Source organism: Colletotrichum siamense (genome assembly GCF_013390195.1).
Source record: "Colletotrichum siamense strain Cg363 chromosome Unknown KSG_Cg363_contig07, whole genome shotgun sequence".
Lineage (NCBI taxonomy): Eukaryota > Fungi > Ascomycota > Sordariomycetes > Glomerellales > Glomerellaceae > Colletotrichum > Colletotrichum siamense.
The window spans coordinates 1026026-1050804 of NW_023501020.1; the positions used below are offsets into that span (position 1 = coordinate 1026026).

The following is a 24779-nucleotide window of genomic DNA, read 5'->3' on the forward strand; positions in this document are numbered from 1 at the left end:
GATGATGGTTGCTAAGTTCCTGAGTGCAAACAGATCCCCGCAGGCACCCGAGACTAGATTGATTCTTTAGACTTGGCGTCAGTATATTATTGGCCAGGTAGTATCGAAGGCTTATTTTCTCTTGCATCTAAACCCCAGTCGTTCCGACCAGGGTAAGCTCGGCATTGCTGCAGCTACGGGGATACCAGCAATAGCCTCCAGGCCTCGGATGATGTCTCTATGCACGTTGCTTCCTTGATCTTTTTTATGCAACAAGAGAGATAAACATCAAGATGAGAATGAACTAGCAATAAGAGACAAGATGGATAATTATCAACACGATCGACAGTTGGCAGCAGACTAGCATGAGGGGGAACTTGCAACATGAAGACCTCGATCTCATTACTCAGAGATGAAAATTAGATTCATTTCTCCGAGATGGCCTTCTCCTCGTCTCTTCTCCGATGCCTCGGCCTCAAAGCCGCAAGCCTCTTTCGAATAGGTTTTCTCTCACTCACAGCCGTGGCAGCAACGGGCTGCGAGAGCGAAGATCTCCTCTGCCTACTCAATTGTGTTGACGCATCCAATGATGAGGGTGGAGAGCTCTTCGAGCTAGAAGCAGCCTTGTCCTTCCTCCTAATCTCGAAGAAGTTCCACACGTTCTGGTACATCTGCTTCGCCTTGCCCTGTGTGATGAACTCGTAGATCTGGAGAGACAAGGCGATGAGGAGCAGGGTGCCGAAGAGACTCAGCACTGGGTATCACGTTAGATGTTGCATGGCAAGCGAGACGGACACCGGTGTTACGTACCACATGCGATGATCAGTGTGCCTGCAGTGGTGGGGCTGGCCAGACCTTCGATGCTAACCTCGAAAATGCCGGTTGCCCACGAGAGGGGAGCCTGTGAAACTTTGTCAGATCGTGTCAGATGTTACATGAGTGGTACAATTTACAAAAACGACGGTGGCGCCGGTGAAGATGAAGAGGATCTTGGACTGCTCGCTGGCCGATAGAGCCTCTTCGATGTTCGCCTCGCGTTGCCTGAGATCCAATAATGTCGTGATCTGCTTACTGTCAGCACTCGTGCATACTCAGAAATCGTGCCAACCTACCGAGTCTCGCACACGGTTAGCATCCTCCTCCAACCTCTTGAAGAAGTCCAAGGTCGGATGCTTGAACGCCTTCCTCGCCGCATCCTTCCCGTCCCCACACTTCTCCCCAATCTCCGAGCCCCTAAACTCCTCATACACACGCTCTTGAGACCGTAGCACACGCTTGATCATGTTGATCTCTTCTCGGATGTCGTCAATCTCCTGGAGAAGCTCAATTTCGGCTCTTAGGTCGTCCAACACAGTCTTGGACGTGCCCATCTTCTTGATGGACGCCTTGAACTCGGCGTAGCGCTTCATTGCCTCATTTGACTGGCCATCGTTAGCACCCGTGAGATCGAAGCCATAGAATCATGACTTACAACGTGAGCAATTGAAGACGCAAACACGGTGCAATAACTCTTCGGCCCCTCAAACTGAAAGTGAAACTCTTCCTCGCTGTATCCCAGCGCGCTTTCGAGGATACTCTCCACAATCCGCATCATATCCGTGTCCTCAGACCTCAGATCCCTGATCCCCAAAACGCGATGCTTGATCTCGTTCAGAAGCGTCTTGGCGTTCTTGTTATCCCACCGATCAGGGAACGCAGTGATGATCGTATCTGCTCCGTCGTCAGCAAACAACCTCTCCCTCCTAAACTTTCGTTCCTCCAGAAAAACAAACTCACTCTCGTCAATCCTCCACACCCAAAGCTGCGCCACACACAAAATCTGCTTCCGCCTCTCCGTATCCATCCTCCTCTTCTCCCGCGAAATCTTCGCCTGCACACTACTCGCCTGGTCCTGCCGCCCCGCCATCCTCCCCAGCTCCGCCTTCGTCCCGTCCGTCTTCTTCTGCTTCGAGCTCGCCTGCCGCGAGAACGTCCGCTGCACGTGCCTCTCAAACGGGCTCTTCCCCTGCCCCTGCGCGTCCTCCACCAGCGGCGGCGGACACACCTCCTCCTCCGCCGTCTGCTGTTGCTGTTGTTCCGCGACCAACCGCCCCTCGACCCGCCGCAGGTACCGGAAGAGCACCTGGCTCTCGTTGCGCAGCGCCAGGTCCGCCGCGCTCAGGGCTTCGTGGTAGGACTGGTCCAGCGGCCGCGGGACGTGGTACTCCGACTTGGTGAAGCTCGCGCGCAGTTTGGCCATGGCGTCGAAGTGCGCGAGGTGCGGGAAGAGGTAGTGCTGGAGGTTAGTCGGCATCGCGGTTAGGGGGTGCCGTCGCTGCGTCCCACCACCGGCAGCTCCTTGCGGGACTACAACGCGTCTGTCGTTGCCGGCGACCATCTCCAGGGGCCGCATCAGCCGCGCCTCGTCCCCGATCTGCACGTTCCGGAGGCTGTTTTTCGTGCCCTCGTCGATGTCGACGTCGATTATGGGCAGCACCATCGAGAACATCCTCCCGCCAGGCGTTGTCGCTGTCGGCTGCGTGATGGGCGGCGTCGGCGGTCCAACTCCCAGCCCCACCGCCTCCTCGGCAGCAGCAGCAGCAGCCTCCATCTTAAAATGCGGCCGGCGGTAGAACTCCCCCGTCCGCATCTCATGGAACGTCTCCTCAATAAACGCCATGATCCGGTTACATTCCGCGTCCGTCCTATGATCCATCGCGCACACGCGCTGCACCAGATCCATCACCCACGCCACATTATTCGCAGGCAGGTGCAGCCACCTCTTCACCGGCCTCTCCGGCATTCGGCTCGCGTACGAACTCTTGCGCCGGCGCTGCTGCTGGCCCCTCTTCATCTCCTTCATCGTCAACCCCCCGGCAGTCGTTCCCGGGGGCGAAAGCAACGGGCTCCGCGGCGGGCTCGCAGCCGGACTGGCCCCCGGCGACACCGCAGGGCTGCGCACCGGACTCGCGCCGGGACTGCGCACCGGCGTCGCCGCCCCACCACCCTTCGGCGTCCCCACCACAGCCGGCATCCTCGGCGTCAACCGCAGCTCCGTCTCCGGATCGTACAACATATCCCACACACTCAGCCCCTCAAACCTCACCTCGCTCGTCGGACACCAAAACAGCCCCTTAAAATGCCGGCACGCCTCCCTCTCATCCTCCTGATTCGGCCTGCCCGGCGGCCTGCACCGCTTCGGCCGGAAATTCGACACCACCCCCTGCCTCACCTTCACCTGCGGCGCCTCACACAAATCCGCGATCGAATTCCGGTTCAGCACCCGCGCCAAACTCTGCGGCGTCTCCCCCGTCGCGCTAATCACCGTCGGATCCGCCCCAGCCTCCAGCAGATCCCGCACCATCGCCTTGTTCTCGTTCTTCACCGCGTGGTGCAGCGGCGTACAGTCCTCCGTATCCCTCAAATTCACATCCGCCTCCGCCGCCAACAGACTCGCCACCACCGCCGCGTGCTCAAACATCACGCCCGCATGCAGCGCCGTCTGCTCATCCCGGTCCTGCAGATCCACATCCGCGCCCGCCGCGATCAATATCCTCACAACCCCGTCGTGCCCCTCCGACGCCGCCTGGTGCAGCGGCGTGCAATACTCATTCGACAGACTGTCCACGTCTGCCCCCTGCTCAACCAGCATCCGCACAATCGCCTCCCGCCCATGCCGTGCCGCGACGCTCAAGGGCGTGAAATCGTTCGCGTTCTGCGCTTCGATGGAGACCATCCCCGTCTCCAACAACGCCATCACAACCCCCTCGTGCCCGCCCCTCGCCGCGTCATGCAGCGGCGTATCCCCCACCGCATCCCTCGTCGCCGGATTCGCCCCGGCCTCCAGCAACACCTCAACCACCGCCTCCATGCCCCGTCTCGCGCCAACGTGCAGCGCCGTCCCGCAGTCGCGATTCGGCGCGTCCACCACCGCGCCAGCCGCGATCAGGACCCTTGCGATCTCAGCGTGCCCGTTGCGCGCGGCCTCGTGCAGCGGCGTCTCGTCGAAGCTCTCCTCCGCGCGGACGTCGGCGCCCGCGGCGAGGAGGGTGGTGACGACCTCGAGGTGGCCATTTCGGCTCGCGAGGTGCAGGGGCGTGCATCTGTCCGCGTCGAGGGGGTCGACGATCGCGTCGGGCCCGGCGGTAGAGATGGCGGCGCGGACGATCTCGGCGCGGCCGAGGCGGGCGGCGTGGTGCAGGACGGTGCGGTTGTCTTCGTCGACGTAGCGGAGCACGGAGGGGAGGGAGGCGATGAGGTGGAGAGCTGGGGACGGCGGGTCCGGGGGCGATGTGGCGATTACTTCTATGAGTTGGATGTATGCTTTTCATCGTCAGTACAGCAGAGGAGGGGAGGTAGGGGAGTTTCGCTTGCCTTCTTTCATGGGAGAGTGGGAATCCATGGCTGCGGTTACAAAAAAGAGCGTCGCATAGATTCATGTGAGAGACCAGATTCAAAACAGAGCCAAATTGAGAAACAAAGGAAAGAGAATCATCCTGTATAAGTCGCCATCTCTCCTCATCTGAAAACCACCTCGCGCCGTCCCGCTGACAGTCATCGTGAAGCGGGTGACACTTACACGAGCGCACAATTACGGGACCTCATCCGACCACGAAAAAGCGCGGCGGAATGGGTCCTGGTCTTAAAATCCGACAAGTGCCGGCGCTGCCTCAAGAACCTCAGACGACGGACGCTCTCTGAGATCCAAGGCGATCGGTCATGCAGCCAGGCATTTGAGACATTTCGGGGTCGCGCCTCTCACGTGGGGAAATCACCATTGTCGGGGTCACATTTCGCAACCATTACGAATGACCTAGTAAAAACTTTTTTTTTGGTGTCAAAGCATTTCATCGTCCAACCATTACACATGACCATTTTACCTCATGTCTTCCCTCACTCACCCACCCACCACAAACGCCTCTCCCTTTCCAATCACCCCGGCTTACCGACCGACGCGGATCACTCCCGCCGCCACCAGCTTCTGGATCTTTGACCTGATTTCGGGGTTCTTCATGTGCTCCGTCAGCGCCGCCGGATCCGACTGCGCCTGCTGGAGGATGGACTGCATGATGGGGTCCTGCATGATGCTCATGATCTGTGCGAAAACTCGTTAGTATCCTTGTTACAGACGGAAGGAGTTTAAATCTCGACTGGCGGCTACTCACCTCGGGGTCCTTGGCCAGCCGCTCCCGCGTCTGGTCCTCAGTCTCGTTCTCCCGCGCCGAGTACATGGCGTTGAACGCCTTCTGCTGCTGCTGCTCAATCTCGCGCGCGTTGGCGCCCTTGTGGTGCTCGAGGTCGACCTTGGCCGCCTCGGTGCACGCGTCGACGCACTTGGAGTACTCGCGCATGCCGAAGAAGGCCTGTGCCTTGCGGATGTACGCGCGGATGAAGGTCGCGTCCTTCTTGATGGCCGTGTTGCAGTCCTCGACGGCGCTGGGGAACTCGAGCAGCTTGACGAACGCCGCGGCGCGGTTGCTGTAGCCGCGCGGGTCGTCCGGCGCGCGCTTGATCATCTCGCTGTACGCCGCCACCGCGCCCGGCCAGTCGCTCTCCTTGAACTTCTTGTTTCCCTCCTCGCGCGCCTCCTCGGCCTTGGCCGGGTCGATGTACGCGAGGCGCGACTGCTCCGTCTTGGTGCGCTCCGCGGCGCGCAACTTGGCGTTGACGTCGGGCGTGCGGTGCTCGGTGAGCGACTTCTTGTAGTTCTCGATGGCGAGGTCGAGGTTGCCCTGCTTCTCGTATGCGGTGCCGATGCGGGCGTACGACTTGGCGATCATCTTGAAGTCGGCGTAGATGGCGCGGCCCTCCTCGACGGCCTTGGTGCACGCCTCGATGGCCTTCTCGTAGTCGCCCTTCTCAAAGTAGGCGGCGCCCAGGTTGTTCAGGTAGGTGATGTCCTTGTGCAGCTCCCAGGCCTTGGTGTAGTGCTCGATGGCCTGATCGAAGTTGCGCTTCTTGTAGTTCTCGGTGCCCAGGGCCTTCTCCTTGTCGGCTGCCTCCTTGGCCTTCTTCTTCTCCAGGGCCTCCTCGTCCAGCTCTTCGGGCTCGGGTTCCGGCTCGGGGGTGGGCGCCTTCTTGGGGGCAGCGGGCTTCGACTGGGGAGCGGGGGCGTCGGGCATCTCGGTGTCCTTGGAGGCGCCGGGCATGTCGTCGGGCATGCCCATCTGCATGTCGACGCCCATGAGGACGCCGAGGACCTGCAGCATGCGGGGGTCGCTGAAAAGGTCGGGGGAGGCCTTGGGGTTCTCCTTCATCTGCTGGAGCTTGGCCATGAAGGTGGGGTCGGAGAGGAACGAGCTCGTCTTGGGGTTCGCGGCGAGCTTCTGGAGGAGCTGGGGGTCGTTGAACATGTTGCCGAGGCCGAGACCCGGGTCTCCGGCGTCTGTTGTCGTTAGCTTCTCGAAAGGTAGCAGGTCATATAGGTAAGAACATACCACCACCAGCTTCCGCCTTCATGGCCTTCTGCACAGCGGCGAGATCCTTCTTCAGGCCGGCATTGTTGGGGTCGACCTTGAGTCCCTCCTCGTAGGCGTCGTTGGCAGCGAGCAGGTCGCCCAGGCCGTAGTAGGCGGTTCCCTTGCGTCCCCAGCCCTTGGGCCAGTCGGGCTTGATCTCTGTCGTCTTGTTCGCGTCGTCCAGCGCCTTTTGCCAGTCCTTCTTGGAGGCGTAAGCGGCCGAACGGTTGCTGTAGAGGATGTGGTTCTCGGGTTGGAGGGCGATGGCCTCGGTGAACTTGGCGCTGCACAGTTTCTTGTCAGCTCTGAATTTCGTCTCCCATGTCGAATGCTCCGAGTTACTTACACAGCCTCGTCAAAGTTCTTCTCGGCAATGGCCTTGTTGCCGAGAGCCTTGAGCTCGTCTGCGGAAGCCATGGCTGATGTGTGTTTGTTTTCGTGCTATGCCTTGGGAATGAACGTTTCGAAAATTAGAGAACAAAAAAACAGCAGCTTGTAATTACAGTCGCGGGTATGTTCGTCGAAAGGGGGGTATTTGTGAGGGTTTCTAATCGTGGTGAGAAGAAGATGCAGAGGGAGAAGACCAAGATTTCAGGCCGCGGGGTTCAGTCAGGCAAGGCGGGACGAAAGGCAGAAAGAAAACAGAGCCCCAGAACAGGCCCAAAAGCTCACCACCCGAGTGCCTTCTAGCTGTTTCGATGGTTGGACCGGCGGCCGGTCCTGATTGGGTGGGAGCGGCCGGGGTGGCTGGCCAGTGCGGGTGGTGGGGTTCAAGGCTGAGCACAGCTCGCCCTGCCAAAGCGAACCAACTGGGAAGTTACCCCTCACCCCCCTCACCTTGCCTTGAACCTACCTCTCACCTCGGTGTGCTGGACTGACATCTCGGTGAGCATGCAGTTTAGGCAGGTGTAAGGTGAGGAAGGTGACCAGGGGACTTCGGACGACATGCGCCTTTCGTCTGCGACCGAGCGCAATGTCAGCACTACTGCACCGCACACCGCATTCAGACGGGATTTGACGCGACGCGGTGTGCTTATAAGCAAGGCTAAGTATCCCTTTTCCTCAAAGCCTACACTGCAAACCCTTCGCACTAACATCGTGACATCCTCACTTACACACACTCCAAAATGGCTTCACCACCAACCCCCGAGGTCATCCTCTACGACCTCGCCTGCACCAAAAACACCTGCTTCTCCCCCGCCGTCTGGCGCATCCGCCTCGTCCTCAACTACAAACGCATCCCCTACCGCACCGTCTTCCTCGAGTTCCCCGACATCGAGCCCACCCTGCAATCCCTTGGCATCCCGCCGTACCCCCAGGGCAAGCACAAGTACACCGTCCCCGCCATCCTCCACGTCCCCTCAGACACGCACATCATGGACTCGCTCCCCATCGCCAAGTTCCTCGAAGAGACCTACCCTTCCCCGGCGCTGCCGCAGTCCACCCCCCGCGACGCCGAGATCATCGCCAAGCTGCGCGACGTCGCGGGCCCGATTGCGTTCGCGTCGGTGATGCCCCGCGAGCCGGGCATGCTCTCGCCCCGCGCGGCGGAGTACTTCCGCCGGAGCAGGGAGGCCGGGCTCGGGGGCAAGACGCTGGAAGATGTGCTGGCGGGAGAGGAGGGTGTGTGGGAGAAGGCGCAGGAGGGGCTGCGGGAGTTTGATGAGTTGGTAAAGGAGGTTCGGGGCGGGAAGGCGTTTGTGGGCGGGGATGAGCCGAGTTTGACGGACTTTTTCATTGCGGGAGGGTTGCAGTCGCTAAGGACGGTGGACGAGGGGTTGTTTGAGAGGTATACCAAGTGGGAGAATCTCAAGGGGATTTATGAGGCGTGTGTGCCTTGGATGGACAAGAAGGATTGAGCTGGCGAGGAAATTGTGGCACAGCGATGTGAGTGGTGAGTAGTCTTTGATATCAGAATATAGACATATTCGATTTTCCTCAACCGAATCGACTTCTTGTGGTCTACTTGTCCCTAATCATATTGTCTTGCTAAAAACACTCGCGACTTTGATCGTACTTGTTTGACGCAAGCCCTGATATGTTACCCTCTTCATGCCAGGCCGTTCTCTCTTACCTCCATCATCACCACTTCACTCCTCCTTCTTCGCCAACGCAACAACACTAAACTCCAAATTCCCATCCGCAAACCCAATAAACCGCTTCACCCCCCTCTCCAACGCCCCCTCGCTCAACATATCCTCCCCCTCCCCCAACACCCCCCGATCCACAGGCCCATCGCTGCCCCCCTCCAGCTCCCACAAATGCCCATCCTTCCCCCTCACAAACGCAATAAAATGATAGCCCGGCTTCTCCTCCGCCGGCGGCACATACGTATCCCCCCTTCTCGCCGCCTTCATATGCGCCTCCTCCAGCTCCTCGCTCTCGTACAACACCGCCGCCCTCTCCTCCCATCCCAACGGCTCCGCCTTCTCCAACAACCGATCCATCAAACTGCCCCGGGTGACAAACTCCCGCGCCTCCCCGTTGGCGACTGCATGAATCAGAGCGTACAGCCCGCACGCGTTGCCGATCGTCTGGCGGAACCATGTCACGGGCTCGCCGGGGCCGGAGCCGGCATAGGTGACCCCGTCGTGCGCGAGGCGGGTGCCGTCCTGCGCGCGGACCTGGTGGTACATGGGCGAGGGCGTGATGAATATGAGCGCGAGGGCGGGGCGCGGGATGAGGGACAAGAGGGACGGTTCGTCGAGGGAGTAGACGTCGTAGAAGCCGAGTTCGGGGGAGATGCCTAGGTCGTGGATGAGCGGGGTGAAGACGTCCGGGTTGTTTTCGAGGGGGATGAAGGTCTTTTTGCCGCTGGGGCTGAAGTACACTCCTTCGGCGGGCATGATGGGCTTTTTTGGGGTCGATGGTGGTTTTGATGGGTTTGTGGTGATTCGGTGGAATTGGTGCAGATGGCGATTTGCTTGTGGTTGTGAGAAGGAATAGCTCTGGATTAGGTTGCGTTGGCGGTGAGTTGAGGTGAGGTGCGTTTGACTTACAACAGGCAGGAAGGAGTACGCAAACCGTCCGGTGCCTGCCTGCCATGTCGGGGCGCACTCTGATTCGTCCGTACCATCAGATTTGGCAATTCAAACGTAAAGCCCGACAATGCGACGTGCTCGGTCTTGGATCTTTTGTTTCTCAGTTGGCGGCATCTGGCAGGTCTACAATGAAACATTAAGGGTAGCGTTGTCTGCAGTCGTTGTTTAAGATGCTCAAGAGCTACTAGTTTATCGGACGTCTTCACTGCTGCGGTTCATCAGTTATGGCCTGCGTTTTCTGCAGAGTACTTGCTCAGACCTTCCTTGGATTCCAGGTTATCAAATGAGCCCTGAAAAAGATCACCACACGCTGTCTACCAGGAAATGAATGCTTGGGGTCCAGATGCAGATTGAAGAATCATCTTCACCAGGCAGACTCCCGTTCAAGACCCACCACCCCGGCCATCGAGCCAAGCTTCCATTGGACTTCCCCAGGCTTCCAGGGACGTCCCGAAGCTCTTCGGACATCGGCAGGTCTGCAAGGTCCGAAAGCCCCGGTCGACGTGCCATTGCTCCGTAATCATCAGGCCGCCCGTCCAATCGAAGCCGTCTCGGCTCCCCATCCCGTCGGATGTCATGATCCCACAGCGGCATTAGCGGGAGCTCCCCAGGTGAAACCGCGCCAGAGCTCCCTGCAAGTCACCCCAGCAATGGCTGCACGGGCCAATGAGGACATGCCTTTTAATCAGCCAACTTTCCTCGACCCCCCGACGGTTCCTCAGAAGCTCGCTGGAACACTGGAACAAGCTCCGAAGACGTGCAGCTCTGCCTCTGTCACGCAACACCACTCCAAGGGGCAAGGACGTCACCGAATCGTACCACTTTTGTCGCCGTATACCACCGCCCTCCCTCGCCGCACTCCGGGCCGTCTGGCATCTTTCAAAATGGCCGGATATCTCTTGCTTGTGATCCCAAGCATCCTCATGAGCTTGCTCTTGTCGAGATCACCATTCATGATGACCACTACACCGCAGACGACGAAGCCATGGGCTGATGGGCCTATGAAGCTCATCCCCACGCCGCAATACGTAACCAAGAAGGTTAGCCACGGTCCCGGAGATTTGGATGCCATTGGCCCCACTGAAGAAGCTTCGACTGACAGAGCACTGAACAGACCGACCTCTTCACGACCGGTGCGACGCACATGTGCTTGCTGCACAACTCGATCCTCCGTGGATACAACTCCATCTACCACCAAGCCCCATTGATCCAGGAGGCCGACAAGGCAGACTTTGTGGGATACTCCCAGGCCTGGTTCAAGTTTGTCAAGTCGCACCACGATGACGAGGAGGAATCTCTCTTTACAAAGGTCGAGGACCTGTTGAATGACAAGAACGTCTTTGCCGAGACGCACAAGGAGCATGGTACGTGCCTGGTATTAGCAAGTGACCGATGTTATCACTAACCAAAGTACAGAATCTTTCCTTGGTGGCCTCGCCGACTTCAACACCTACCTCTCGTCATTGTCCTCGCCCTCCGACTTCTCCGGCGCCAAGCTCCTCGACATCATGAAGGGCTTCCAGGAGCCGTTCGAGAACCACTTCCACAGCGAGATCAGCACCATCGCCGGCCTAGCGGAGCACCCGAATGCGCCGAAGGAGGGGACACCGGAGGCGGCGAACGCGAGCTTGACGTTCAAGACGTGGGGCAAGAGCACGGTGACCAAGGCCGGCACGGCGGATGTCGTCCCGTTCTTCCTGCTCAACCTGGACCGGACGGTGGAGGACGGGTTGTGGGCGAACTGGCCGCCCATGCCGGCGCCGATCAAGTGGGGACTCATCAATATCGCCGGCGCATGGCACTGGGGTTGGTGGAAGTTTGCCAGCTGCGACGCGTCGGGACAGCCGAGGGAGCTGTACGCATTGCAGAATGTGTCGGCGGACGACAAGGCGAAGGCCGAGCTCTAAGGCCTGGTGAAGAAAATGGTTCATGTTCAATCAAGGGTCGGCGTTGGCGGGAGTTCAGGACCTGGGGATCCATTACTTGTAAGAGAAATATTGCAGCGCGCAGAAAAGAGTCAGATTCTTCATTAAACTTGTCAGTCGGGATGTCTCGTCGAAAGGCCAGGATCCACGTCCGAGCTCGCCCGGGGAGAACGAACAGGGCGCTCGGCGGTGGTAGCACCACCCGGCAGCAGGCCGTACGATCGGCGGCGGGCGCGATGAGATGAGAAAGGGCGAAAGTGACCCCGCGAAATTTGCCAGTTGGACGCTAGAAATCGAATATGCATCAATATGCATCAGGACCCTGTCTGCCATTTCCCCCCACCGTTAGCCCGAACCTTGATCTCACCGATGTTCTTTTCATAGCAAGAGACATGCAGGACGCAGGCCAAGAGTGAACACGACGGATGGACTTCGCTCGCTGAGGGATTGGCGGCGGCGATGGTGATGCCCAGCGATGAGGCGCCTACCAACGGAAGAGCTTCACGCGATAGAGAGGCGAGGCGAGCTGCAATCTAATGCGACGCAACCCCGACGGGAGATGCAGACCGCAGGCGCAGATGCACGGCGCCGGGGTGGCGGAACCCTCGTCTGGCCTCCCAATGGCCGAGAGACGCCGCTGAATGGGGCTCTGTACGGTGTTGTGTGGACGAGATCGGATGTCGACCCTCGTTGGTCTCGTCCAGCGATGCAAAAACATGTGAGGCCGCGTTGGAGCAGCGTTCGAGGCCGAGAGCCTTCGCAAATGTTCTCAAAATCTGCCAGGGTCGACGGAAGGCGTCGTCGGCCTTCTTGGCAGATTCGGTTCCAACAGACGAGACTCTCTCGGTACCCAACGACAGTCCTTCAACGAGCGCGATGGCAGCGAGTTACGAAAACCGACCGTGTCTCTGGTGACGTCCGACAAGCAGAGGTCTCGTCGCACTCGGCAGACATGTCCGACGATGGGCGTACAGCGGGTTCGAGCTGAAAGTTCACCGCATTCTGGGACGTGGGTGAATCCGGGAAGGCTGTCTTGGCCGCGTGTTGCAGGGCATCTCGACCTTCTTTTTCGTGATGATCAGCCCGGCGCTGGCAAGGGCCAGATCCCTGAGAAGGGACATCGGGCGTGCATCGTGCGGTCCACCTGGTGGCCGCTCATCAGCGCTACTGCGTTTGTGCCTGTTGCGAGCAAGTAATTCGACTGGCCTGGTCGTCTTTTCCATGCATTTGCAGGTGATTTGCAGCTACGAGATGGAACTTGGCCGTTGTACGAAGGTCGGTAAGAAGGTACAGGACGCATAGGCCAGCCGGGCCTACTAGCGGCGCTGCAGGGCTCAGCAGATGGCGGGAGCCAACGAGCGAGACATGGGGAGAAGATGAAGCCACTCACACTAGCAAAAGTCAAGCTCGAGGTGAGGTGTCGTGCAGAAAGTCGGACGTGGGGTGGAGAGGCAACGCGATTGCTGCTGGGGGGTTTTGGGGGCAAAGTCGAAAAGTGCAAACTGCAAACTGCAATTGGACATTTGGCTGGGCAGTAAACTTGCTCAAACGCTCTCAGAATGCGTGAGGCAGAAGGAGCGATAGCGCTTTCTGGCCTTGGCGCCTGATCCCACCTGCGCCTTCCGGAACATACGATAACGCTGACGGCAGGAAGGTTCTGTCTCTCCATTGTTCCTTCCTCTCATGAAAACCAACTTCAATGAAGAAAGGAAACAACGGAAAAACTCTCTCAAAAAGTTTGATTCGTCCATTCCGAGGCCATCGTTTTTTTCTTGCCCCCAACTTTGGCTAAACTTGGGTGTGGAGCCTCTCATCTGATAGCAGCCAGCCAGTCCCTTGAGTCAATCGCATGGTTCCGTTTACACCGGTGGTGGCCGCGATCTCAATCCCAGTCCCAGGCTGCCCCCGTACCTCCCCTACCCACCGAATCTTACATGCTCTTGCCAAGACCTGCACCCTTGGATCCTTGATGTCTTTCGGGAAGGAATCCAGCGCATGTGGGGACGTACGAAGTCTGTCTCTGTCCCTTCATCGGTCTTAGGAAAGAGGCTTGATGATCCCCTATGCACCTTGTGGTCTGCGTCCATTTAAACTCTCTTCGATCCGCCATTTTAAGACCTGTTCTCTTTTCTTCTCCGGCTCTCTATCACATCGATCCGACTGCAACAAGGCATACCCTGCTAGTATCGATCCGAGATCAAAGTCTCCGCTTTTTGGACGTTCATCTCTGATATTCGAGTATCTCAACAACAATCCAACATTGATCCAACCTTCCACGACCACCGAGTCGATAGAACATCAAGATGGACGGCATGAGTATGGCCACCAGCACAACCGCCATGACTGCCACTGGCACCATGACGGGTATGGCAGCTGCAACTAGCACCAAAGCTGCCATGTCTGGCATGGGAAGCAGCGGTTGCAAGATTTCTGTAAGTCACCGTCTCCACTCAGCATCATCACCAACATTGTCAACTCGGAAATGGAATATCACACGCCCAAAACATCGACGACTAACTTATTTAAAAAGATGCTGTGGAACTGGAACACGATAGGTGAAAAAAAATCTCTCTAGCCAAAATTATCGCAAAATTTTGCTAACATGCTATCACAGGGAGTTGCTACATTGCTTCCTCATGGAAGATCACCTCCAACGGAATGTTTGCCGGATCTTGCATTGGAGTCCTTCTCCTCACGATGTCCCTCGAGATGCTCCGCCGCGCCGTCAAGGAGTACGACAGATACCTGATCCGCAACCACCAGGCTCGCTGGGCCGACGCTGGCTCCAGCGTTCCCAGCTCCGAGAACGCCGGTGACCACACCAAAGGCCCATCCACCACTGTTGCTGCCGCCAACGGGACCGGCATCCCTCCCTTTCGACCCAACATTCTCCAGCAGGCCATCCGAGCTCTCCTGCACATGGTTCAGTTCGCTGTTGCCTACTTTATCATGCTGTAAGCTTGTTCCCCGATATCACTCTATCTTCCGGCATCACTGACTCTTCCCTTAGCCTCGCCATGTACTACAACGGATACATCATCATCTGCATCTTCCTCGGCTCCTACATCGGCTCTTTCATCTTCCAGTGGGAGACGCTCTATGACGGACCAACCTCTGCCGCCAAGGAGGCTACGGTTTGCTGCGGTTGAGCACACACGATGGAAGCAAGGTGCTATCGATTGGGGAAAGGGGATCCCCAGACATGGAGTTGAATAATACTATACCCGGACAACTACGCGCTGTCCTGTTTGTTTCAATCCGTTAATTCAGGAACGACATTAATACCAAGAACCTCTCCCATTGCCATACGATGTTGATACAATCTCGACGTTTGCTAGGATTGAAATGTTATAAGTACGCTGCCTTCGCGACTATCTCTGCCACCGCAAAATTGTGTAGGACTTGCCATCTCGTTCGTTATGACCTATGGCTGCCAAATCCATAAGCCCATGGGCTTGGGAGAAGAGACGTTGCCAGAACCTCCAGGTCTAACCCCTTGGGCTCCATCCGCCATCTCATCTGTTTATAAATCATATGTTCGAATACGTCGCGAATGAACAAGAGGCTGCCGTGCGGTCTCAAAGAAACGCAAGCTCACACAATTGCGCAACCATGCGTACCACGGGGGCTTATGCCTATGCTTGGCTTCCAGCCGCCAGGTTAAGAGTGACAAATTGCTGTGTCTTTTGAAGAATACTGTTCCGCTGGGCGCTCTGAATAGGCTGTACTATCTTGAGAAGCTGAGCTTGCGGTTTGGTTCTAGCAGTGTGTTGACGAGGAACGACGCCTGAAGAGCCACTCCTTACACCACATTCGCAGGACAGGCTCACCGCTGAGGATAACGAGGAACGACGCCTGAAGAGCCACTCCTTACACCACATTCGCAGGACAGGCTCACCGCTGAGGATAGCGAGGAACGAGAGAGGAGAAACGCGGATACTTCGGAGACTCGAGGATACGCTTTGTATATTACTGGCTAAGCAGAAGATATAACGTTTATAGCAGGACTTTGAACGAAGCCCCGCGCCATATTGGCCCAGAGGTTGTAATGTCCACTAAGAGCTCAGAGGGATGCTTGGGAATTGAAAGTCCCAAATAGTGTTGCGGTCCGAGAAGACCATTCCTCTCTGGGGTCAAGCTCAGGCGATGCACTGGCTTTTCCCTTTGTGATTTAATGTTTTTAATATCCATGATAAGTCGAATTGACGTGGTTGGGCATGCGTGGGACTAAATATAAGCGGTCAATCAGGGTGGGCAGGTATACTATTCCCTAGAAGGGAAGTTCGGGGTATCTTGTTTAAGGCCTTTTGATGTCTTAGCCTCCTACACTAGTCGCACAAATGAAGCCGACATCCACCAATGTCAGACTACGTTTGGGACATTGAAGTGTTCAAGCACATGTGAAGGTAAATTTAAGATTGACAAGGCTACTAGCGGTCTCAAACTGCAAAGATCAGATTCCTCAGATGTTGGTGAGTAGTTGCCTAGCATTCCTCAATGGAAGTATCTCCAGTTGCGCAATGTGCCGCCTTCTTCGTTTTAGTGACTCAACCTCGATGACGGTGCAAACACTTCATACTTGCTTTATACATATCCGAAAAGACAGCACGGTCACAAAGACGTCACTAGACCAATTGCATGTAGCCACCTCCCTGCGCATCCAAGTCTGAGTGGCTTACACCGGCACGGAATATCTGGAACATCGTACGTGACTGATTCAACACCAAACGTCTCGCGGCTACGTGGAATCGGAAACGGAAATCTATCCAATCTCTGCTAATCCAAAGTCTTCTCATCATTGAAAGTAACCATCAATACTGGGCATTCGTGCAATATTCAAACTTGCCTCCTTACTCTTCGCCTTTTCCGCTATTCATCTGCCAGTTTCAACAGCATGATCAACAACACTATTTCCTCGCAACGCCTCTCTGATGGCGCCATTGATCCCGGCCCTGGGCTCCACCATTGCTCTTCCAGCGATCATGCATCTCTGGCTGCGAAGGAAGATGCGAGGCCCTCGACAACAACACTCGCATGTCCCAGTAACAATGACACGCGGCTGGATCACCAAAAAGAAGGCCACGCCTCAGAGAATGACCGGCTGCTCAACGATACAGACACACAAACTCTCCATGCATGTTCTGGTGGACCATCATTTGTCTCCGGCGAGCCGGGCACTTCAACGAAAAAGGTTGGAGAAATGGAGAGCGACTCTCGTTCAACCGACACCGCAACCTGGCGGCCGTTTTGGCTGAGGCCGATCATTCTTGGTACTTTCGGAGGATCTATGGTGATGATCATGGTTGCGCTTTCGGTCATGATGGTGCACTCAAACAAGAACCAAGGTCTTGGCACCTTTAAGCCAGGCTCTGAGTTTGTGTGGCGATTTGCATCAACTGGAGGTGAGATTCACGCATGCCCAACATCGAAGGTTCAAGATGAAGACCAAAGTACTGACTATGACTTCTCAGTACTCACAATTGTTGCTGGCCTTTGGGCGAGAGTAGAGTTGCAGGCTGGGCGATATACGCCATGGATGAATCTATATCATCGCAGGACTATGAGCCATGAATCCTACCGAATTGACTATACGTCAATGAATTCAGTCAAGCTGATTACTCTCTCTTTTCAGCGGAAAGATTACTTGGTTTTCCTGGTAACCATAGTAGCTATTCTACTCAAAATTCAGATTGTGCTCGTACCGGGTCTTTATCAGCTGGACCAAGCTCGGGTTATAGAATCTGTCGACCTTCACATTCTTGACGCTTTCCAGAAACCCGACAACCACTCAGATCAATATCTGTATGAGGGAGATACGAGCGTGTTCTATCTGTCGAGGGCCCTGCACAACTTCAATATGTCCTACCCTTTCGGCGTCACGCAGAACATTTCATATCAGCGATTCGAACCAAGAGGAAGCCCCACAACGCCCATTAAAGTGGTTGTGGACGCAGCCTTTCCAGAAATACAGTGTTTGAAACTACGAGCTTACTTAGTCTATCAAGTGCAACCAATTAAAAGACAGGCTTCAGGAAACCCCCAATTCGATCTCGACTTATCTCTGGACTTCGAGGGCTGTCAGAACGTCTCTCTTCGGATTTCCAAAGTCTCTACTCCTGGAGTAGGGAGAATCGCCGAAAGCTGGCAGATAGACTCTACTCTTACCCCTGCACGCCCCTGTCAAAACCTTCCGCAACAGGGTCGACAATTCATCTACTTTGCAGGAATGATTGGACAGTCTCCTAGCAATTCATCACGCCCAGACATCGTCAATGCTACGGCGATCATCTGCACGTCTCTTATCAGGCTCTCGAAAGTTCAAGTCATGGACGACGGGATCAACCCCATGGTCGATTCGGTGTCTCAAGATTTTGAAATGCCCTCCGACGTGGACATGTGGGCTATGCTTACTGAGAGTATCCCGATGGCATACAGATGGCGTGCGATAAAAAAAGGGCCCCGATTTTATGGGCCTACTGAGGTGTGGGAAATATTCAACGAAACTGCTGTCGACAACAACAGTAGTTCCCTGAACACCAACCAGTTGATGTACGAATCAGTAGTTGGTTTGGCAAGTCGTATGGGTCCATTAATTGCCCATTATCAACTGTGGGATCATCGGCCTAGCTTTCGCTCAGGGGAAAGACTGATTGACGTCGAAAGACTGATCATCAATCAAACCGTGGCTTTTTGGATCCTTGCTTTATCTGCAACCGCTTTAACCGTTTTGACCTTCAGCCTTGTTCGATACAATCACAAGACCCTCATCTGGCACAGGGACCCAGCTACCTTTTTAGGTAGCTTGATATACTTCCGCAACCAAGGTGAACTGGTGCGCCGAACTCAAGATGCTCAGGGTGACAAAGAGGTCTCCCAACCTTGGTCAAAACCTGACTTCTTACCATATGCTTTGAGAAAAAGTGTGCGGCTCATCTTCACTTTCGTTGTTTTTGGTCTCATCATTGCACTACTTTTCAGCTTGCAAACATCCAGCACACAAGATGGTGTCACAACCATGAGAGGCCATTGGTATTTATTGTGGACATCGCTGCCGGCTTTAGTAGCCCTTGGGGTAAATTTGTACGTCACGTCGTACGACACAGCTCTACGAAGACTTTCTACCGTCTACGCTATTTCCAGAAAGGAAAGCTCGGCTGAGGAGCTGGACGTTTCGCTCCTAGATATGCTGGGGGCGAGTGCGTTTATTAAGTCCATGAAAATGGCTATTTGGCCAATCACGGTCTCGCAGTCATTGGCCATCGTTTGTGCCTTTATAACAACTATTGCATGTGTCCTGTTTACAGTCGAGTCTGACCCTCGGCCGACTGAAATCAAGTTGGCACAGAAGAGCTGGCTCGGCGACAAATCATTGAACGACCCAAGCTACATTGTTAGAAGACAAGAGATTGGTTGTCTCTTGCTTAGACGAGGAGAGACCAACTTGACGTATCCGGCAGACACATTCGACAACCTATTATTTCCCCGTGTTGGCAGCATCCCGGAATCTTTCATGGATAACGATAAAAACATTACAGTTGAACTCGAAGTCCCAGCAGTAAGATTGCGTCCGAGTTGCCACAGGATAGTTGTTGAAGACCAGAACATGACTATCGAAAACAGGACGGTACCGATCCCCCAATCACATCTCGTACCAATGACAACAATAGTATTCAGAACTTTTTATACTGCTTACACGAACGTGTCTTTTACCTGTCCCAATGGGACTACAATTGATACCGAAGTCAGCTTCATTCTGGGGGATGATCTTAATCCCGGAAATCAATCCTATTTCGCGTCGACCATCTACGGTTACAAGAAGGGGATGTCTGGCCACATTGATTACGGCTGCCACAAGCCGAATGACACCAAGTCTGTTTCTGTCGCGTCGATCTGGCGGACTTACGCATGGGGGCAGTGGAATATCAATCGACAAACCTTTGATCATTTGAGTATCTGGAAGTGTCAGTACTCGTGGGTCAAAACCATGGTAGCTGTGGACATGATGGTGGTCAACGGCGAGCTTCTCTTAAACCCGAATTTTCCTCCACGTCCCGACGAGTCAACCACGACGGCATTGCACCCACCTTTCAGGATGCCACTATACGACGCACCAGCAGACGACATTGAGGGTTACCACGCACACCCTCGCATTGGACTCGGCAATCTAACCACGGGTCACGGGGTAACAGACGATATCTTCAGAGTGCTTATTCAGCCGTTTGGGAAAATTCCTTTCGAAGGCTTTGGAGATCCCAAACAGGAACAAGCTATCTTGGAAAACCTGCACAACAATCGAGGATTAATGAGCGCACAAATCGCTAACCTGGAAAACCGTATTGACATTGAAGAAGATTTCCCTCAATTGCCTATCCCATCCGACAGCCTATCTCAGATTGATGCGTCCATCTTCGACCACAGTAGACGACGACTCGTCCAGAACCAGACAGCAACGTACTTTCTCGTCGGAATTCTTGGAATGGTTGCGATTGCGCACTTATCAACCCTGCTTTCTGCGATCACAAGACGCCTGTTGGGCTGGCGCAGAAGCTTGCTAGACATGGACCTCGAAGGTCTTGCCCCAGAAAACTTCACCAGTGTCTACATGACTTCTGCCCTCCTCATGTCTTCCAATGCAATACAGCACATGCCTTCTCAGCCTCTCTCTAAAGTCGATACCCTGGAACAGCTACGAGGACTCAGATTTCGACTGGGCTGGTTTTATAGAGAGAGCGATCAAACAAAGCACCTCACTATTGGCGTACTGAACGACGAGAGGTACAGCTTTCTAGGCACCAAAAAAGATCTTGGAGGTGAATATTCGAACGATCAGAGAAGTTCGGTTGGTTCGTAGGACCAAGGTCTGTATTTCATCTCATACCACTGTGCCCTGACAGTATCTAGTCAGCAAAACAGGCGGACAATGGCGCATCGCAGTTCCTGCCAACGTACGGGCATGCGTATGAACCTTTTCTTTGCTCTTGCGATTCATTATGGCTTATTCCCATCTTGTTTGCATCTTTTTGTCTGGCCTGTCCTGTTTTGTATCCTGATCTTTATATACGAAGCTTGTGCTGCAATTGGCGGGCTGCATGCGTTTTCGGGTATTTGGGGCCCGTTGAGTGGGAGATGATAAATCTCAGCACCTTAATACTGATACGACGTGGCGCGAGTGTTGGACAGGGAACAGTCTCATTTTAATCTATACTGTTTGCTTCATCGAGTGTTGAAAATTAACGTGCCGCCGTCTTAAGACCGCAATGCCATAAGTTGACTGCACGATTTGTTCGTATTCAACTACAAACCGCTACAGCCAAACAGATCCCTAATAACACCGTGGTTGGCTCTTTATGTCTAAGTTAGGTCGAACATTGGCTTTATGATAATCGTTTTTTTCTTCTTTTACTTTCATGGGGGGAGGTTTCACGGCCCGTCCTCAAGAGGACAAATATCCCATCGCACACGGCAACGATCCCCGTAAGGAGTTTTGCTGTCCGGGCGGATACCCCACTTATATCACCCAATCAGACTACGTAGCTCAATCGCACAGCCAATCGCATAACACAACGTCGCTACGCCCAGTTATTGATCGCGCGCAGTTACTGATCGCGCGCAGTTATTCAACTACATAAAGTCGTTAGTTACGCGCGAAGTCGTTAGTTACGCGCGAAGTCGTTAGTTGCGCGTCGTTGTGAAGGAAGCAATTGATCGTGGGCGGGCGTGGGCCTATGAGATTGCGCGAATCACTGAAAAGTGGGGATCCACCCGGATAGCCAGAAGTATCCGCCCGGATAGCAAAACTCCCCGTAAGGGGCACCAAACAAGCTGTCCGCCGAATGCATTGTCAGACGGCCCGCATCAGAACACACCGTCAGCCCACGCTGACTGTTTCACTTTGTCAGCATCTCACCTCTCTTTCCATTATTCAACATGACATACGAGGCTTTTGATAACTTTATGCTTATCAGACCCATCCGCAAAGTGGTACACGCTTTTCGGGGCAACTTCGTCTGCCAAAGCGTGAAAGCCCGCGCCCGCAAATCGCGTCTGCCATCTGAGATTCATCATGAATGAAGGCGCAGCCGTTTGACGCATCATCAACCACAACGCGTCCGACACCATTCATATATAACCTCATCGACAAGACGCCTCGTACTTCGGCGCCAAGGCGGCTTCACTCGAACGGCGTTTTCGCTAAATCCCGTTCACAGACCGCTGGGCGAAGGATTCCAGGGCGCTGCACCCCCTGCTCTACTGCTTATGGCAGGAATCTGCACTGGCGGGATTAGCGTGATTTTCGCCTGCACAGCCCTGTGAGCAGGGATCGGGGTTTTGCCCAGCCTCTGAAAACTCCGGTCGAACGTCAGCGTGGTGGCAGTAAAAAGGGTGATACGAAGTACTCTTACCTCAGCCTGTTAAGCTTAAGTGTTTCTTACATTACGAAGCCTGCTGGTGTCTTTTTCGGCTGGCAGGCTCCTTTATTAGACGTCCAGATCTCACCTCCCGTTGCCACAAGCTTCACACGTGGATCAACGAGGAATCGACGGCGGACGGGAATTTGAAAACTTCCCGGCTCATCTTCAAAGCGACCGTCGTTCAATAGAGGCCTGACGGGTATCTCCTGCAGAGAAGGTCAAGATGTCTACGGCCTCATCTCCAGAGCCATCGACGGGCTCTACTCCGGATCGCCCCCGGGTGCCGTCGGTAGCCAGATGGGGTGCCGCTTGCGCTCCGTGTGCGACGGCGAAAGCAAAGTGCCTCCGATCGAACAGCACGCCTGGGTCGAAGTGTGATAGGTATGTTCGATTTCCTCTCAGTGCGAGTATGTCGACCGGTCAGTTCCCTGTGAAGGGAACGGACATTTGCCGAGAACCCCTGGTCCGGAACCACTTGCCGCACCAAGCCGGAAGCCCCGTACGAAGCCACAGTAGGAGAGGTTGCCAGTTTGGGACCGCCGTCCCTTTATGATAGGATGGATTTCAGGTTATTCAGTCACTCCAAGGGACAGTCAACTGACGTGTTGGTGCCCATGGCGCCTGAGCAGGTGCGATAGGCTCTACAAGAATTGTACAGAACAGGTACACAAGCCACGGAAGAAGAGGCAGAGCAAACCTTCGTAAGTTGAGTCCTTTTAAAAGCACTTGCCAGTCCCCAAACTATCAGCATTTTAATCACTCCGATCTTGTCATGGATGTACATGTACCATTTGCTTCTTAGGCGAGCCGATCTATCATGTTTCTAACATCGACATGACAGTAAAACCAGGCAGCTTGAAGAGCGACTAAACCGCCTCGTAACCTCCTTGAGAGTGACAGGCAATGTCTCTGGCCTCCCCAAACACCCTGAGGGTGATCCGCCTAGACGTCCCCTCGTGATACCGAACCATGACACAGCACTTCCTCCCGGCCATCCGGACTTCTTGACACAGTGCCGCTCATCGCCTTGGCAGCCATCTAGCAACATAGATGCAGGCCCTGTTCAGATACCTGAGATATACAACTGCTTCGTGCCGCCAACATGCATATGTCGTGCTGAACCAGGCGAGGCCCCTGGACCCCCGGACACGGACGATAACCTGCTGGCCATCTACCGAGACGAGATGGCGCCACACTTCCCGTTTGTGATCATACCCACAGGAGTGACAGCAAGCACGCTCAATGCAACACGACCTTTCCTAATGGCGTCTATTCGCATGGTCGCATCTATTCGGAGTCCAAGGTCGATGCGCGGGCAGATGTATCGCCTCCTCACCTATATTGCTGACCACATGGTCCTGAGATGTGAGAGATCGATGGATCTTCTGCTGGGTCTAGTTGTCATCCTTGGATGGTTTCACCACCACTGTATTGCGCATGCTCAGTTTGACATGCTCGTCTCACAGGCAGCTTGTCTTCTTGGAGAGTTGGGTTTGAAGCGTGGCCCTAGCCTGACAGAGCGGACGAGACTTATCGTCATGCGGCCTTGCGAGCTGAAGCAGCGAACGAATGAAGAGAGGAGACTGCTGTTGGCGGTTTGGTACCTCAGCTCATCGTAAGTCTCTGAATTTTCACTTGCTAGTCAGGATTATTAACCATTTGCAGTGTCTCCTTAGACGTCCAGCAAATCGACCCCATGAGGTTCTCGGCATATATGGAGCAATGCTTGCGCGAACTTGACGAAGCCATGGAGTTCGAGTCAGACATTCACGTCATCTATATTGTCAGAGTTCAGCGCTTAGCAGAGAGAATATCCCAGATTCGGGCAAACGAAGACTGGGATGGGGGCTTGGGACTTCCAAAGGCCCCGATCTCAGCTTATGCATCCAGCTTCCAGGCCGAGCTGGACAAGCTTGTAGACAATATGCCTCCGATTCTGGAAGATAAATGCAAGTATTCTAAGCCACTACATGCAGACTGTTACGCTAACGAACGTCAGATTTCCTAAAAGTCCAAATGGCCACTGCACGGCTCCGGCTGTACGAGCCACCAAAGATCGACGCCGAACTCCTTGCCTCCCTCTCAAATTCCCTCAGGTCCCTCACTTCAGGTCACAACTCAGCTTTGGATATCTTTTATCAGGCGAACGCTGCACTAAAAGCTTGGTTCGATGCATGGCTCGCGATTCCCATCTCTGCTTTTTACCCCTGCCCCCTCCCAATGGCGTTGCAGCTGATCTACGCCGTGGTGATGATTAGTCGCTGGGCGTGGCTCGCCGCCAGTAACAGCGAACCTTCAAAGCTTGCAACTGTTGCCGACCCGTCGAGTGATAATCCTAACGCAGCCCTGGCGGCGATGGAGGCAGCCATCAATCCCAATACTCCTGTCTCAATCTCTACGCCTTCGACATCATCTAAGTCGCCCTCACGAGATCCGTCTACGCCCGAGAAAAGCCTGCCTCAGGTCCTCACTGAGCTGAGGGCACAGCTCTCAAGACAGCCCGCGCTCTTGATCGATGTAGCGGATATCCTCAACAAAGTGGCTACCCAGCTAGAGGAGGTCGATGCAACCATGGCGGCGGTGTCTGCTGACTCTGGGCCATGGAGGGGTAACATTTACACTCTGGGTGCGACAAAGGTCAGGATTGCACAGATCAGACAGAGGAGGTGGGCCGAAATGGTGTCCAAAGGCGAGGAGGAGGAGGATGAAGATGGCGAGGGTGGCGAACAGGATGGAATGGGCGAAGTTGAGATGCAGGGGAACATCCCAGCGAATTTTTCGACCATGGGAAGCTGGGGATTTGATATGGCCTGGGGGCCTGATGTCTATGATATCGTTGACCCATCACTGTTCATGGATGGGATGGGCGGGGCGGTAGGAGACTGGGCAGGTGGTGGGTTTACAGGCATGGCATCGGCGGAGCAGCTGGGTGGGATGCATATTCCAGGGCAGAGATATGTGTGATACAGGTGAGAGACCTAAGTC

The 24779-nt window shown here is 54.9% G+C and overlaps 7 protein-coding genes across 7 annotated transcripts; 5 read left to right on the forward strand and 2 right to left on the reverse strand.

Annotated features, from left to right (window-relative positions):
* Window positions 1–381: 381 nt before the first annotated feature.
* On the reverse strand, window positions 382–6833 carry CGCS363_v010604 (Heat shock protein sti1-like protein; the record flags this gene model as incomplete). The annotated part of the gene is made up of 11 exons (XM_036642453.1): window positions 382–384; window positions 498–733; window positions 790–880; window positions 933–1043; window positions 1092–1400; window positions 1451–1689; window positions 1756–4281; window positions 4909–5053; window positions 5124–6343; window positions 6396–6700; window positions 6763–6833. The coding sequence occupies 11 exons, from the start codon at window positions 6831–6833 to the stop codon at window positions 382–384; spliced, it is 5256 nt and encodes a 1751-aa protein (XP_036492179.1).
* Window positions 6834–7543: 710 nt separating this feature from the next.
* Window positions 7544–8275, forward strand: ustS-0 (Glutathione S-transferase-like protein ustS; the record flags this gene model as incomplete). The annotated part of the gene is made up of 1 exon (XM_036642454.1): window positions 7544–8275. One exon carries the CDS (start codon window positions 7544–7546, stop codon window positions 8273–8275), a length of 732 nt encoding a protein of 243 aa, XP_036492178.1.
* Window positions 8276–8506: 231 nt separating this feature from the next.
* Window positions 8507–9262, reverse strand: Uchl3 (Ubiquitin carboxyl-terminal hydrolase isozyme L3; the record flags this gene model as incomplete). The annotated part of the gene is made up of 1 exon (XM_036642455.1): window positions 8507–9262. The coding sequence occupies one exon, from the start codon at window positions 9260–9262 to the stop codon at window positions 8507–8509; it is 756 nt and encodes a 251-aa protein (XP_036491605.1).
* Window positions 9263–10107: 845 nt separating this feature from the next.
* On the forward strand, window positions 10108–11364 carry CGCS363_v010607 (uncharacterized protein; the record flags this gene model as incomplete). Its single annotated transcript, XM_036642456.1, has 3 exons — window positions 10108–10497; window positions 10572–10821; window positions 10874–11364. 3 exons carry the CDS (start codon window positions 10108–10110, stop codon window positions 11362–11364), a joined length of 1131 nt encoding a protein of 376 aa, XP_036491604.1.
* Window positions 11365–13685: 2321 nt separating this feature from the next.
* ctr4-0 (Copper transport protein ctr4) lies at window positions 13686–14531 on the forward strand (the record flags this gene model as incomplete). Its single annotated transcript, XM_036642457.1, has 4 exons — window positions 13686–13814; window positions 13913–13937; window positions 13997–14336; window positions 14393–14531. 4 exons carry the CDS (start codon window positions 13686–13688, stop codon window positions 14529–14531), a joined length of 633 nt encoding a protein of 210 aa, XP_036492174.1.
* An 8801-nt stretch (window positions 14532–23332) lies between these two features.
* Window positions 23333–23802, forward strand: CGCS363_v010609 (uncharacterized protein; the record flags this gene model as incomplete). Its single annotated transcript, XM_036642458.1, has 2 exons — window positions 23333–23409; window positions 23460–23802. 2 exons carry the CDS (start codon window positions 23333–23335, stop codon window positions 23800–23802), a joined length of 420 nt encoding a protein of 139 aa, XP_036491461.1.
* Window positions 23803–24014: 212 nt separating this feature from the next.
* Window positions 24015–24758, forward strand: CGCS363_v010610 (uncharacterized protein; the record flags this gene model as incomplete). Its single annotated transcript, XM_036642459.1, has 1 exon — window positions 24015–24758. The coding sequence occupies one exon, from the start codon at window positions 24015–24017 to the stop codon at window positions 24756–24758; it is 744 nt and encodes a 247-aa protein (XP_036492127.1).
* Between the last annotated feature and the right edge of the window lie 21 nt (window positions 24759–24779).